Source organism: Pinus tabuliformis, chromosome Q (assembly GCF_031772625.1).
Source record: "Pinus tabuliformis cultivar Carrire ecotype Pingquan chromosome Q, CPIR1, whole genome shotgun sequence".
NCBI lineage: Eukaryota > Viridiplantae > Streptophyta > Pinopsida > Pinales > Pinaceae > Pinus > Pinus tabuliformis.
The window spans coordinates 832,162,512-832,178,606 of NC_142296.1; the positions used below are offsets into that span (position 1 = coordinate 832,162,512).

At 42.1% G+C, this 16,095-nt stretch overlaps 1 protein-coding gene across 2 annotated transcripts in view; it reads left to right on the forward strand.

The window, feature by feature from the left end:
* The window catches only part of SAG18 (senescence associated gene 18), a 257,467-nt gene that overhangs the window by 155,243 nt on the left and 86,129 nt on the right, over window positions 1-16,095 (forward strand). For both annotated transcript variants that reach the window (XM_089385305.1, XM_089385304.1), the window contains exon 6: window positions 5,073-5,232. In XM_089385305.1, the coding sequence (XP_089241431.1) occupies window positions 5,073-5,232 (160 nt within the window). The remainder of the gene's footprint in view (window positions 1-5,072; window positions 5,233-16,095) is intronic.

A 16,095-nucleotide genomic window follows, 5' to 3' on the forward strand; every position in this document is an offset into this window, starting at 1 on the left:
AAGATCTCTCTTGCAGTGCTCTATGAGTCTCTCTGCACCTGTAATGATCAAGTCATCCACATACAGCACCAGAATGAGAGGCTCCTCACCAATCACAATAAAGTAAAGGTTCGGATCTGCCTCACTCTTTGTGAAACCCATCCCCTGCAAGTATGCATCTATCCTGGAGTACCAAGCTCTGGGAGCTTGCTTCAGGCCATAAAGGGCCTTCTTCAATCTGCACACATGGGACTCCTTCCCATGCACCTCAAAGCCCTGTGGCTGCTCAATGTACACCTCCTCCTGTATGAAGCCATTGAGAAATGTGGTCTTCACATCCATTTGGTGGATCTTCCAACCCATCTCTGCTGCTATCGATATAATGGAGCGGATCGAAGTATATCGAGCCACGGGAGCGAAGGTCTCCTCATAATCAACTCCCTCTACCTGGGAGAACCCTCTAGCCACAAACCTCGCTTTGAATTTCTCAATGCTGCCATCTGCAGCATGCTTTACCTTGTAAAGCCATTTGGAAGTAACCACGGATTTGCCCTCAGGCCTTGGCACCACCTCCCAAACATCATTCTTCATGATAGAAGAATACTCCTCCTGCATGGCCTCTCTCCAGACCTGCTGGCTAGCTGCCTCCTCATAGCTAGAAGGCTCAGAGTCAAGGATGCTGGTAACCATCGCCATATAACTACAAAACCTCTCAGGTGGTCTACTCTCTCTGACCGGCCTCTTCGGCTCAGCAACAGATGTGGCATCTCTCAAGGTGTCCTGAAGCCACTTGGGCTTCCTCTTCCCTGAGCATGCTTCTCCCATAGGAGAATGAAACTCCTCCTCCTCATCACCATCAGTAGCCTGAACTCCTGACTGTCTGTCTGCTGTCCTCCTGCCTGCACCTGAACCTGTAGAAGCTGAGGTACCGTGTGAACTGTCCATCAGTGGACTCCCTAGTGAACTGCTTTGCATGCTGCCCGGAGCACCACCCCTCTGGCTCGGCGAGCCACTGCTCACTGATGGACCTGACATCCTCATAGATGTACCTCCGGATCCTCCTGATCCCTGCCCACTGGATCCCTGCGACTGACTCAACTGCTGCTGAGGGTCTGGCTGATCCAGATACTCTAACTCCCGTGACCTCCTAAAGGCCCTGTCCTCCTCGAACTTCACATCCCGTCTGACAACAACTCTCCTCTGTGCAGGAATGTAAATCCGAAAGGCCTTTGAGGTCTCACTGTAGCCCACAAAGATACCCTTCTCTGCGGTGGGCTCTAGTTTGGTCCTCTTCTCCTTGGGTATATAGGAGTATGTAATGCATCCAAAGATATGAAGATGACCAAGATCAGGCTTCTTCCCAGAGAAAGCCTCCTCCGGAGTCATGTGCCCCAAGGCACGATGCGGACTCCTATTCTGCAAGTAAACAGCTGTGTTGCAGGCCTCTGCCCACAAGAACAATGGCAACCCCTGATCATGTAACATGGCTTTAGCAGCCCCTATGATGGATCTGTTCTTCCTCTCTGCAACTCCGTTCTGCTGGGGGTTGTAAGGAACAGTGAACTCCCTCCTAATGCCTGCCTCCGCACAATAGTCAACAAACTCTCCAAGGGTGTACTCTCCTCCACTGTCCGACCTCAAGGACTTGATCTTTCGACCTGTCTGAGTCTCCACAAGAGCTCTGAACTCCTGAAACTGCTTGAAGACCTCACTCTTGGTCTTCAAAAAATAAATCCAGGTCCTCCTGGAGTGATCATCAATGAATAACACATAGTACTCATATCCACTCAAGGAAACATGAGACATCCGACCGCTCACATCGGAATGAATCAAATCAAGTATCCCCGTCGCTCTGCTGTCACTGCTGGGAAAAGGGGATTTGGCAAACTTGCCCATCGCACAACCTCTGCAAGTATCAAAGTGATCAGTACTGAAATCTGGCACACCTGTAGTGATCTCCCGCAATGTCCTCAAGGCTCCATGATACATGTGTCCCATCCTGCGGTGCCAAATCTCACACAGCTCAGAACTGCTAGCTCTGCTGTCGGTACTACTGCTCAATGCCAAAAGGGGCTGGAATGCAAACTTGTACACCTTTGCATGGCGTACACCTATCACTCTAGCTGAATCAGCTGGAGTGCCCCTGGGATACATCAACACCTGTCCTCCCCTGAACAGTACCTCATATCCTCTGTCCTCCAAAGCTGAGACGGATATGAGGTTCTTCCTCATCCCTGGCACATAAAGAACATCTGACACGTTCAAGGGAGGTCTGGACTCCCTCTGAAATGTCAGTGTACCCACCCCGACTGCTCTAACAACTCTGTCATCACCGAGTACTACCTCAATATCAGTGCCACTCTCTGAAAGCTCTGAGAAGTACTCCTGGACTCCTGTCATGTGACGTGAAGCCCCACTGTCCACATACCAGATACCTGTAGATGCTCCGCTAATCGAGGGAAAAGCATGCTCCCTCTGAACCTGTGTGGCAGGTGATCCTGCACCAGAGGACTCACATGTAGTGAACGCAAACTCCCGGTCAAAACGACCTGCAAAGTCCTCAATCTCAGCTGAAGCTGCCACATCCTGGTTCTTCCCCTTCTTCTTCTTCTTCTCCGGACACACAACTGCATAGTGTCCCATCTTCTGACAATTCCAACACTTCACTTTGGAATAGTCCTTCTGTGAGTTACCCTGTTTACCTTTACCTTTGCCTTTGCCTCCACCACCGCTTGTGGAAGCCTGCTTCTTCCCTTTGCCTTTCTTGCCTCCTGCCACCAGTGCTACGTCCACATCTTGCTCAACTGGCTTGGCTGCCCCAAGCTGTCCTTTCCTGATCTCTGTCTGAATACAATCATCCCAAAACCTCTCCCATGTGGGAAGGGTCTCACGTGCACAAACCCCATCAGCAAAGTTCAACCATGAACGGGGGAGGCCATTCACTGCAATACGCACCAACTCAGTGGATGGAATGGCCTCTCCAATCGCTGCCAACTCATCTCTCACATTGGTAATCTTTGTGAGATATCCAGCTGCACTATCATTCCCCATCTTAATGTTCTTCAGCTTCTCCTTCAGGACCATCTTCCGGTTCTCATTGGTACTCTGGTAGAGATTGGACAATGCTGTCCACATCTCATGGGCATTGCTCTTTCCTCTCACATGAGGAATGCAATGGTCTTTGATTCCGTCTAGAATCAGCCTCTTACCCTTGTTGTTCTTTCTATTATAAGCTGCCAACTGAGTAGCATCAGTGGGCACAACAACAGGGTGCTGTGCTGTATGCACCATGATATCCCAGACTTCTGCCTCCTCAAAGATACTCTGCATTCTCTCCTTCCAAACGCTGTAATTTGTATGCCCATCCAACCTATCCTCCACCCTCAATCCCAATGACATCTTGCTGTCCTAAAACTGAAAAATAGCACTGCTGTGGTAAAGATAAAACTGCTGTTTATGAAAAATCAGCTTGCTGGAATTTTCTGAGTGAAAAAATCAGCAGCTGTATTTTTTTCCTTTTGCTGTCCCAAACTGCCCTTCAGCACTCAAGCTCTGATACCATGTAAAAATTCTGTTTCCCACCCCGGTTTTCAGTTTCACCTTATTTCTCCCATGTAGTTAAATGCCCATTCCCATAACCATACATTTAACAGACTGAAAAAATAAATATTGCTGAAAACACAAATTCTGGAAATTTTTCAGAATGCTGGAAATTGCAGAAATAAAAATCAGCAATTAAAACAGCCATTAAAACACATTCAAACTCAGTGATTTTTGGTCAACTTGACTCTGGAAAAACCCCCTACAACTCTTGGGGAAAACCAGTTTGAGAGCTCTTCTTTATTTCTGGAAATGCCTTTTTACAGTGAGAAATTTTCAGCAAAAATCAGCAAAAATCAGCAAACAAATTTACAACTTATCTCGATTTTTGAGCCTCACAGCCCACCAAAAATTTCCAAACAGCAACACAATGCTGTACGGCCACTGTACGGACGGTACGGGCGGCTGTACAGACGATACGGATGGCTGTACGGACTGTACGGACAAGCTGTACGGACGGTACGGACAGGCGTACGGACCTCGATTTTTGTGCAGAAAATCAGCTGCCTCGATTTCTGTGCAAAAACAAATCTGCCGTCTGTTGTTTGCTCAAAAAAAATCTGCCTTTTACTGCTTGCACATTCAGCTGTAAGGATTTGCTTAAACGCTGCCTTGGTATGTGTGCCAAGCTGCTGCCTCCTTCTCCTCCTTGTCCAGAAATCTCCCTTGCTCTCTTGCTCTCTCTCTCTCAATCTGCTCATGAAAGAATGAATGATCTTTTCCTCCTTTTCCTCCCTTAACCCAACCCTAAATGACTTTTGGGTGATCCCTAAATCCAACGGCTGAAATAGATTTAGATCAATGGCTGAGATTAAATGCTCATTTAAATCTCACTTTCTATTTTTTTAATTCACCCCACTTTAATAAAGACCCACTTAGTCATTTATTTCCAAAGTCACTTTTCCTTTCTAATTTTTCATTGACTTTATAAAAGTCACTTTAAAATTAGACTTAGTAACTTTATCACTTAAAGTCACTTTCAAATTAGATTTAACTTTATAAAAAAATTATAAAGTTACTTTAGGAGAAAAATTAAATTCTTTTGAACACTTTTCCCTAGGCCAAAGATCAAAGCCTTAGGGAACCACCTGTCCTCCGGTACCAAATTTCAACATATATATAGATATATATATAAGTGAATAACACATTATCTTGCAAGAAAAAATTGAATAAGACCCATAGAAGACAATTTAGAAGGAAAAACAAGTCTATATTAACTCTAACAGATGATTACATGATGGTCGAGTTTCGGCCAAGTTTTGGAGTTTCGGGCACGGGTACGGCCCGAAAAGTCAGGTTCCTTGTCCAGACTCCAAACATTGTCCTGCTCATTTTATGCTTTATTTGAATGCTCTCCATTCTTAAACACTTAAAATGTGTTTAAAATGGGGATGAATGTCTATTCTTTTGCACAATTTGAATTTTCATATTTTTTTCAAGTTCTGTAATTTTTTATTTGTATTGAGCAGATAACTAATATGCCAAATTTGTAGGATTTTATCTCTTGGCTAAACTGGAAGAGGCAGCAGATAAGCCAATTTACAAATGTACTCATTACACCATAAGTGGCCATTCTTTGAAGCACCTGTGTGCTGCGATGGTTCCTGTTTTCCTTACAATCATGTTGTCTCGTAGGAGCATTGAAATTGAGAGGTAGATTCTATCTAATTTAATCCTTCTGACATATTTTTTTCATTTTACAAATGCATAAAGATGACCATGGTTTCTTCTCAAATTTGCATTTACATCGTGTGAAATATATTATATAAGCAGTTTTTTCTATCCTGTATATTTTGTTTTCCTCGTTATGAGAAACACAGGCTGTGGTATAAATCTTTTTTCATGTTTTATATCCTCGCACACTGGTTTTTACTTGATTGTCATCAATTAGATTCTAACTTTCAGATATTGGTAGAATATTCTGTAGAATGTTATATGTTGATGGTAGACATTAGTATTTGTTTTATGGTCATGGGGGTAGGGGAGGAGAAATATCATCGATTGTTGGGCTTGATTCCACCCATTACTGTGTATTTTAGCTTTACATGTGTTACAACAAAATCTAGTAGCAAAATGCAAAACCTCATTAAATCACCTAGACAAGGTGCAACACACAGGAGTGTTACCACTGTCCTCCCAGCTACACAATCCAAGACAAGGAAGTCTTCCCTTGCAGGGCTTAGGGATCACGTAACCCAAGTACCTGAAGCTAAGTGCCTTCTAAGGATCTTACAACCTAGATTCACTAAATAAAGGTATGACAAACTAAGGTTTGAGGTTGGATGAAGGAGTAAATTCCAGATTTGAGTTCAAGGGAACTATGGGTCAATCTAAAGGCTAGGGTTGGTTTAAAGAGTCTCAAATAGGTTTCCCAAATATACCAATTCAAGAAATAGTCAACGCTGCTATAAGCAAGGGATTTGAGCTAGAAAATTGCAACAAAACAATAGTTTGTAATAGCAGCAAATTTAGCTGTGAAAAATAGTGAATAAACTACGAGAAATCAAGGCTGAATTAGAGAGTAAACTAAGGGCAATGTTACAACAAATTTTCATGGTTAATAAGCACAACAAAATAAAACCTTGACATCAACCCAAGAAAATCGATGAAAAATGCATGAAAAACATCAATTTTGCTTCTCTAATGCACTTCTACATAAAGTCTAACCCTAGGGCATACATGAACAAGTCATTAAATGCTGAAAATATAAGTTTTGTTGTAATTTAACACTAATTTACCAAGAAATAAAAAGAAAAACAGTTTTTGTATTTTAAAATAATGCACAAGAGAGATGGGAGTAGTGCCCTGTCAATCTAGGGCATATGGAGTATAGGATACAAACAATTCTTGGGTTTCCTTGAGTGATACTAAATCTAAACAAACTAGGGCAAATAAACTAACTTACCCTAGGGTTTGAGATTTAGGTTCTGTTAGCACTAACTTTTATGCCCTTAGAGCTGATATACTCTTTGAAATCAGCAGAAAAAATCAGTGAACATATAGGAAAATTTGACCTACGGTTGTTGATTTTCTAGTGCAATCAATACGAGTACACTTTTTCAAATTGATAATTACTTCCAATGATACAATTCGTTTTCCTATAGCATTCCAATCATTAAGCAGTTAAACATGAAAAATTTCAACCATTCACTTTCTTCAATAGAGCAATAGAGATCTCAGTAGACAATGAGACAAGAGACACTAGAAATTAGGCTAGCAGCTAGGGCAAAACCCACAGGGGGAAAGCCCAACAATCCTTCCTTATGAGAGAGAATTCAGTGCATCAAATGTACATCAAAATATTCCAAACAAGATTCCAATTTTCTGACTTCAATAAATGCCAAGTCAAACCAATCAAAGGGGAGAGAAAATAGTCAACGCTGGTCAAAGTCAAGTATGCAATAGAAGGGCCGAATTTCGGCTTGAGGTGGGCTGAATAGAAGGCTGAAATTCAGTCAAATCTCAGTCAAACGAACCACTGTAATTTTAGGTCAAATATTAGAGTTGACTTGCAGTCAACGAGCATGAAACAGAGATGTAAATTCGGTCAAACCAAGTTAATGAACCACAGATGAACTCGGTCTTCCAGATCAGTCAAAGTCTCGGTCAAACAGAAGAAAATTCTCCCAAGTCAACGCTGGTCAAACAAAAGCTGAGAGAGTTGGTCAACACAAAACAAAACTTCTTCTTTCCTCCTTCGCACGTGTGGACTAGTCTTCTTGTTTCAAATTGAATTGATGTTTGATGATGAGATGCCAAATGTGAGGTCAACGAACTTGTATTTATACATGTGTTGAAGGAGGGTTTTGACCTTGGGGTCAAACCCATTCAAAGATTGGGGCCAACTTGACTAAGAGAGGCCTACTTGGTCAACATGTAATATATGATTTTTCTCCTTCACTTTGCCAATGAAAATACTGACCAAAGCTATCAAATTTTCAACACTCCCTCATAGCTAGGGCGGTACTTTTCATTCTCTCTCTCTCTCAAGATCAATCTCCCTGACCAATCCATAGGTCTCTTAGCAACAACCCAAGGGAGAAATTAGATGTACAAGTCTCTCTCTCTTTCAAGATCAATTTCTCGACCAATCCATAGGTCTCTTAGCAACTGCCCAAGGGAGAGATCATATGTACAAGTCTCACATAAGGAAAGATACATAGCATCAACACATCCCATAAGAGAAAATTCAATGGCATCAAGGTCAGTGCCCAACTGACCATGGGATCAATCAATGAGGCAAAACTCTCTAACCATATGCATTGATTTCTCAGTCAAGCACAATGACCCAAGAGAGTACACAGGGTACATATCCCTGACAATAAACAAGGTCTCTCAGTCCATGACCCAAGGGAGGAATCCCTATCTTAATCCCCGACTATATATTCTCTAAGTCAAATGACTAAGGGAGAGAACTCAAAATCTGTGTCCCCGACCAAACTGGTCTCTCAAACATCATGACATAAGGGACCACTTCATGCCTCAAAACCAATCTCTCTGACGAGACTCGCTGGCCTCTCAGTCAATTGACCTAAGGGAGTGACAATCTTCCCGACCATCATCTATGGCCTCTCAACTACAACCCAAGGAAGATTGTCAATCACATGATGTTGTACAATCAGTGCTCCCTCTCTTCCAGAGAGGGATTCTCAACAACTCTAAGTTGTTCTATGAAATAAGCAAATTTCATCTGGGACAATGGTTTTTTCAAAACATTAGCAACCTACTCATCAATAGGGACATATTCGAGCCTCACAACTCCCCTATGGATAATATTTCAGATGTAATGATGCTTGATCTCAATGTGCTTCGACCTGTCATGAAAAGATGGGTTCTCAGAACGTTTCACACAACTTTGATTATCACAATGTATAATGGTCAATTCCAACACCTGATCAAACAAACCAACAAGCGACTTTCGAAGCCACACAACTTCACAATAAGATGAACATGCAGCTATATACTTAGCTTAAGTCGTGCTAAGAGCAATAGAAGTTTGCTTTTTCCTAGACCATGAAATCATAATAGAGCCCATGCTAAAACATAATCCAGAAGTGCTCTTTCTATCATCAGAGCTTCCAACCCAATCAACATTAGTAAAACCATGCGGATGCCATTTTCCATTAGAATGACATCTTAGACCATAATTAATGGTTCCATAGAGATATCTCAATATATGTTTCACTGCAACCCAGTGCACATGTCGGGGCTCAACCAATAATTGGCTCAAATTTCAATGTGTTCACAAAATAGCAAATATCAGGTCTAGTGTTCATAAGATAGTTCAATGAGCCAATCAATTTGCAATACATAGAGGGATCAATCAGACCAGAATCTCAGTGGTGTACCTTTTTCATATTTGTCACCATAGGAGTGTCCATGGACTTGCAGTATATCATGCCAAATTCCTAAAGGATATTAATAGTGTACTTGCCTTGACCAACAAAGATTTTGTCGAGCTATTGCCAAATTTCCAATCCCAAATAGTAGTGCATAAGACCAATATCCTTCATCTCAAATTCAGAAATCAGCTCCCTCTTACACTGGACAATGAGAACTTCATGTTGAAGAATCTAGGTCTAACATAATTAAGTTGATTCTTGGATACACGATAACAATTTGTGAAGTTTTTATACAATTAATCTTAGCTTGATCTTTACTTCATTATTAGTGTGTATGTGTTAGCTTCATCAAACTTGTTAATTTTAGGTATGTTATATGCTTAGAGCAATTTATTTCAATTTTCAGAGTTAGCTCAATATCGTTTCTAGATTGGCAATGACATCAGCATTAAAGTAAAGTGCGGATAGAACATAAACATAGATTGCAGAAGACAAGGCAAGACAAGAGGACACAAGATGTGGCAGCTAGCCAGGGACAAATCCCAATGTGGGGAAACCCTTGATCAATTTTTCTTATATGTTCTTCAATAGTTCAGAGAGAGAGAGAGAGATAGTACATTTACAACATAAGTCAACACTTTGACTTATCTAAATAAGAGCATAGATCATCTCTAAGAAGATGATAGATGAGGTAGCTGAACTCAGTTGAAGATATGCTGCTTCAATTGATTCTCCAAGGTGTTGCTGCACCTATCGTTGTGCTGCTCCTCATCATCACGCTGCACCTCACCGTGCTGCACCCATCATCACTATGCTACATCTCATAATGCTTCACTAATCATGACTGTACCCATCACTGTACTACATCATGTACCATTGCTCCACCATGAACCGTTGCTACACCATGTACTTGCTGCACCAAGTATCATTGCTATCCCAAGTACCATTGCTGCACCTTGCTGTCACACTACTAGCACTGCTGTCCCGCTGTTAGTGACATTGCTATTCCATGTTATAGCTTGCTGTCCCAAGTACCAAGCTCCAACAAGCACCATGTCCTACTGTACCACTTACCATGTTGCTGTCCCACTGTTTAGCATTGCTAATGCTGTGCCAATGTGCTTTGGCTGCCACATGTCATTGCTGTTCCTATGATTTCTTGCTGTCCCATTTGTGTTTGCAACACCGTGCTTGCTGCTGTCTCTTTGTAACCTACAACAACCCAACAATCATGCCCCAAAACATACCTTGAACAACCTTAATAAACTGCGGCCTAGTCAAGGTAGATGGCTGCCTCCTCATGCTGCTGTTCTAAGCATATGGTAGCCCCTAACTCTTCCACACTGGCCTGTTTTCGAGTGGCTAGACCTGTAGCATACCACAGACCTCTGCTGCACACTAACAACCTTCCGAAATAGTCTTACCTTACCTTTTGCTCCCCTCAAACAATCCGTAATTCTCCTTTCCAAACTTGGCCTCCCTGCAAGTATGAACATACCTCATTTAGAATAGCGTATGGCAGTGAATGACTAAGTCTAGGGTATTCTAGGACAACAGCATTAGGCCTGCGTTTAGGCCTCTCCATACAACGTTATGTTTCTCCTTTACTTAGCCTAGGAGCTTGCCCTCTCGGCTCTAGAACCTTGGCCCTCCATCCATCAATTCGGTCACTTGAAGTGGCCTGTGGCTAGGGCAGCTTGTTTAACCTCCTTCATAACTGCGTTAACACTCCTTCCATGACTACGTTAATGGTAAGGACATCTTCTGTAGGTCAGCGTATAGGTCCCTTCCATAACTGTGGTTTGATCTCCATTAGGGCAGCGTAGATCAATGTCCTTCCCTCCTGCGTTTAGGGCTTCCTCTCCTAGATTTCTCTTCCACTAAAACCCAAAGTTAGTGGAGAGAAATCAAGAGTGAAGTCTGTGTGAAATGACTCTCAAGTCATCTCCTTAAAAACGTTGAGCACATGTGGGGGTTATTTGGTTGCTGGCCGACCTTGACGAATTGAGTTATAAGACAAATAAATTCATAACTCCATGAATACTTATCGGAATCAGATGATCTTTAGATCAATCCTACACCTCTCGATGAGAGGAGGCCAGGAAAAATAGCAGCTGCCATAAATAAGATGACCCACATGGAGTTTGGCCCTAGTTGCCAATTTTAACACTCCCTCTCAACTAGGGAGAACTCCATTAGTGCCCTGCACTGCTGTGCTAAACCATGAAGAGGAAGAATTGATCGAGAATGTCTCATACCATTCTCTATTGACCCGAAGTTAGTTCCATATGAAGAGAGTGTGTCATACCACTCTTATTGATCCTAGATCAGTTCCAACAGAGTGAGTTATATCACTCTTACTGACCCGAAGTCAGTTTCATTGATCCCAGATCAATATCAAAAGAGAGTGTCTCAAACCACTCATATTGATCCCAGATCAGTTTCATTGATCCCAGATCAATAGAGGTCATCCTAGCATAGGGAGTACAAGTATGGTAGATACAACGATGCATCCATCGATAGTACTACTATGGTCCCTAACCCCATTTCCCTACTCATTGGCCAGATAAAAGGTACTTCCCATGAGTCCCAGACTGCATGGGTAAGATGCCTCGACAAGAAAACCACTCATCTTGTCCATAAGTTGCCATGGGGTATCGCAGGGGAAGGCTGAACCATTCACCCTGAACACAGTGCACCATTAGGGGAGGGTGAGTCACCCTATGGTCGCTTGTTGCTCCAAGAAGTACCCCAAGCCCCCCGAGAGCTGCCAGAGCTCAATGCATGCATCATGCAGGACCCTCATAAGAGGGTCTTTCAACGACTCCAAGTCGTTCAGGAAAGTCACAGATTTGACTCCATCGCCTTACTGCACCTATCGTTGTGCTGCTCCTCATCATCATGCTGCACCTCACTGTGCTGCACCACGCTGCACCCATCATCACTATGCTGCATCTCATCATGCTTCACTAATCATGACTATACCCATCACTATACTGCATCATGTACCATTGCTCCACCGTGAACCATTGCTGCACCAAGTATCATTTCTGTCCCAAGTACCATTGCTGCACCTTGTTGTCACACTACTAGCACTGCTGTCCCACTGTTAGTGACATTGCCATTCCATGTTATAGCTTGCTGTCCCAAGTACCAAGCTCCAACAAGCACCATGTCCTACTGTACCACTTACCATGCTGCTGTCCCACTATTTAGCATTGCTACTGCTGTCCCAATGTGCTTTGGCTGCCACATGTCATTGCTGCTCCTATGATTGCTTGCTGTCCCATTTGTGTTTGCAGCACCGTGCTTGCTGCTGTCCCATTGTAACCTACAGCTACCCAACAATCATGCCCAAAAACATACCTTGAACAACCTTAATGAACTGCGGCCTAGTCAAGGTAGATGGCTGCCTCCTCATGCTGCTGTTCTGAGCATATGGCAGCCCCTAACACTTCCATGCTGGCCTGTTTTGGAGTGGCTAGGCCTATGGCCTACCACAGACCTCTGCTGCACGCTAACAACCTTCCGAAACAGTCTTACCTTACCTTTTGCTGCCCTCAAACAATCTGTAATTCTCCTTTCCAAACTCGGCCTCCATGCAAGTATGAACATACCTCATTTAGAATAGCGTATGGTAGTGAATGACTGCGTCTAGGGTATTCTAGGACAACAGCATTAGGCCTACGTTTAGGCCTCTCCATACAATGCTATTTTCCTCCTTTACTCAGCCTAGGAGCTTGCCCTCTCAGCTCTAGAACCTTGGCCCTCCATCCATCAATTCGGTCACTGAAGTGGCTTGCGGCTAGGGCAGCTTGTTTAGCCTCCTTCATAGCTGCATTGACACTCCTTCCATGACTGCGTTAATGGTAAGGAAACCTTCTTTATGTCAGCGTATAGGTCCCTTCCATAACTGCTGTTTGATCTCCATTAGGGCAGTGCAGATCAGCCTCCTTCCCTCCTGTGTTAAGGGCTTCCTCTCCTAGATTTCTCTTCTACTAAAACCCAAAGCGAGTGGAGAGAAATCAAGAGTGAAGTGTGTGTGAAATGACTCTCAAGTCATCTCTTTTTATACTAAAACGTTGAGCACATGTGGGGGTTATTTGGTTGCTGGCCGACCTTGTTGAATTGTCTTATAACACAAATAAATTCATAACTCCATGAATACTTATCAGAATCGGATGATCTTTAGATCAATCCTACACCTCTCGATGAGAGGAGTCTAGGAAAAATATCAATTGCCATAAATAAGATGACCCACATGGAGTTTGGCGTTAGTTGCCAATTTTAACAAAACTGCTATAAAAAACAAAAGAGACAAGAACACAAATATTTTGGCTTTCTACCAGGGCCAAAACCTCTTCCTCTTGGAGAGGAAAACCCATGCGTAAATTCTTTTTATAGAGATTCCATTGATGAATACCAAGACCATGACCCTTGACACACTCTGCCTCTCTAAGACCAAGATATCAATCCTCCTTTCTATCACTGCTGAGATCATCCTCATTGCTGCATCTTTGGAGCCATCACTACAACATCCCTGAGATCTTCACTATTGCTTCTTCACCATATCAATGAGATCCATTGAGATCTTCACTGTGATCTCTATGCTTTCATTGATGCACTAGTCATCACATATGTCAATGAGGTCTTCCTTGAAGTCTTCATCATGATGACTGTGCCTTATATCTTCATCATCACTGAGATAATGATCCTCGTTACTGCTCATCAAATAGTCCTTGTTATAGTTATAATGCTGAGACTATATCATTCCTTCGTTATCAGCGTGCTGGAGCTTTAGTACTGCTTCTCCTTATAGACTGTAATACTGCTTCTTATGTTGAGACAGTGGGATATAGATCCGAGTCTTACTATGACGTATGATCCCTCTATATTGAGACTGTATGGTGTCTACTGTAGGAATACCATCCTTGAGACCATTATGATGTCAACGTCCTCATCCGAAGCTTGTCTTGATCCTTCTATTCGAGATAGATATGCCAAGAGTGATATAGTGACATGCCCAGACTTTACTGCTCTCTCCATGCGAGGATATCACCTTCAGATTATAGGTATGCTGAGAATGAATAGGCCTTAGTTCTACTGCTCCCTAAACCCATCCGAGGAGACAACGAAACCCTTAGACCTAATCCACCTTACTGTGAATCTGACTGTAGCTTCTTGTTTCTTAACCTCGTCTCCCTTATGCCTTGACTGCGGCTCCCTCATGCGAAGATTTCAGAGGTATATGGATCTTTTCTTGTTGTAATTGCGCTGACCCTTTATGGGTATTTATAGCGGTCATCCCATATATGCAAGCCGACATTACCTTATGAACCGACGTGTCTATGCTTCAAGCCGACATGACATGTATTTATACATTTAATTCATTTATTTGGAGCCGACATGAACATCTCCTTATCGTTTTTTTTGCAGACTTTGATAGGCTTGTTTTGAGGCATTGATCTTGGTCTTTACATAAACTCATGAAGAGTTGCTATGCACATGACATGACTCTTTGACATATAAATAAATCCTAAAGACATCAAGAAGAAGTCTTTCACCTAGTGACACTTCTTGCTCATGAAACCCATGTAGCAAGATTACAAAAAATAATTTATTTCCTTTTATTACATCAAATACAAAGATCATGTCATTGTGAAGACTGAACCTAGTTACACTTTCTTCAACACTTCAACTGCTATAAAAAACAAATCATCTACATATAACAGCCAAATCAAGGGTTCTCCTTCAACAACGTTGAAGTACAAATTTGGATAAGCATCGCTCTTATTGAAACCAAGGCTCAACAAATAGCTATAAATTCGAGAGTAACATGCACGAAGAGCCTGCTTAAGCCCATACAAGGATTTCTTCAATTTACAAACATGTGTCTCTCTATCATGAATCTCAAAGCCTTGAGGTTGCTCAAGATAAACTTCCTCTTCAATGACTCCATTTAGAAATGTAGCCTTGACATCCATTTGATGAAATTTCCAACTTACAATAGAAGCAAGAGCAATGACAGATCTAATAGAAGCCTACTTGGCACCAAGTGCCAATGAGTCTTCATAATCCTCTTCCTCTTTCTGGGAGAATCCTCCGGCCACAAATCTTGCCTTGTACTTCTCAACACTTCCATCAACTACATGCTTAATTTTGTAGATCCATTTGGAAGACACAACATATTTCCCTTCAGTTCTTGGCACGATTTCCCAAACATTGTTCTTCAATATAGATTGGTAGTATTCAATAATAGCATCTTTCCAAACTTGATGCACAACTGCTTCTTCAGAAGTGGATGGCTGGGATTCGATGATCTTACACATCGTTGTTGCATAACCAAAATACTTCTTCAACCTCTTGCTTTCCCTGAAAGTCCTATGAGGTGCAACTTGTCCTTCAACTTCTTCAAAGTTCTTTCAAGCTAGGTAGGTATATTTCTAGTCTCAGGTTTAGTGACTCTTGGTGAGCCAACAAATTCATGTGGATCATTAGACTCTTCATGAGGATCTTGTTCCATTGGTTCAGGTTCTTTGGATTTCGAATCCACATTCTTTGGAGCCACCTGCATCTCATCATTAGAGTCCAAGTGTGATCCCTTGGACTTCTAGAAAGTAACATCCTCATCAAAAATAACATCCCTGCAAGTTTCAATAGAATGTTGCCTAGGTACATAGACCCTGAAGGCCTTTGAATTTTCACTGTAGCCAACTAAAGTTCCCTTCTTCCCGAATGGTTCCAACTTTGTCCTTTTCTCCTTGGGAAAATGAACATAAATAGGACAACCAAAGATTCTTAAATGTTCAACATTGGGTCTCTCACCTGTGAAGACTTCTTTAGGAGTCTTGTAATCCAATATTCAGTGTGGGCATCTATTTTGTGTTGAGAAATCAATGTACTTATGTGTTAAGGTTGATTTCTCTTAGCATGGTAATTATTTGTGAATTTGTTGGCTTATTATTTCTTTTAATACATTATTTTCATCAAATAATTACCAAAACATAAACATGAAGATCACAAAAAAAAATTGAACACAAGATATAGGCTCCAAGCCAGGGAAAAACCCCTCCAAGGGGAAACCCAGAAAATCTCTTCTTACAGAATCAAATCAAAGTGAGAAATCCAAGACCCAAATCTATCCTCCAAGAAGCTAAGTCAAGCCCTCAAAAAA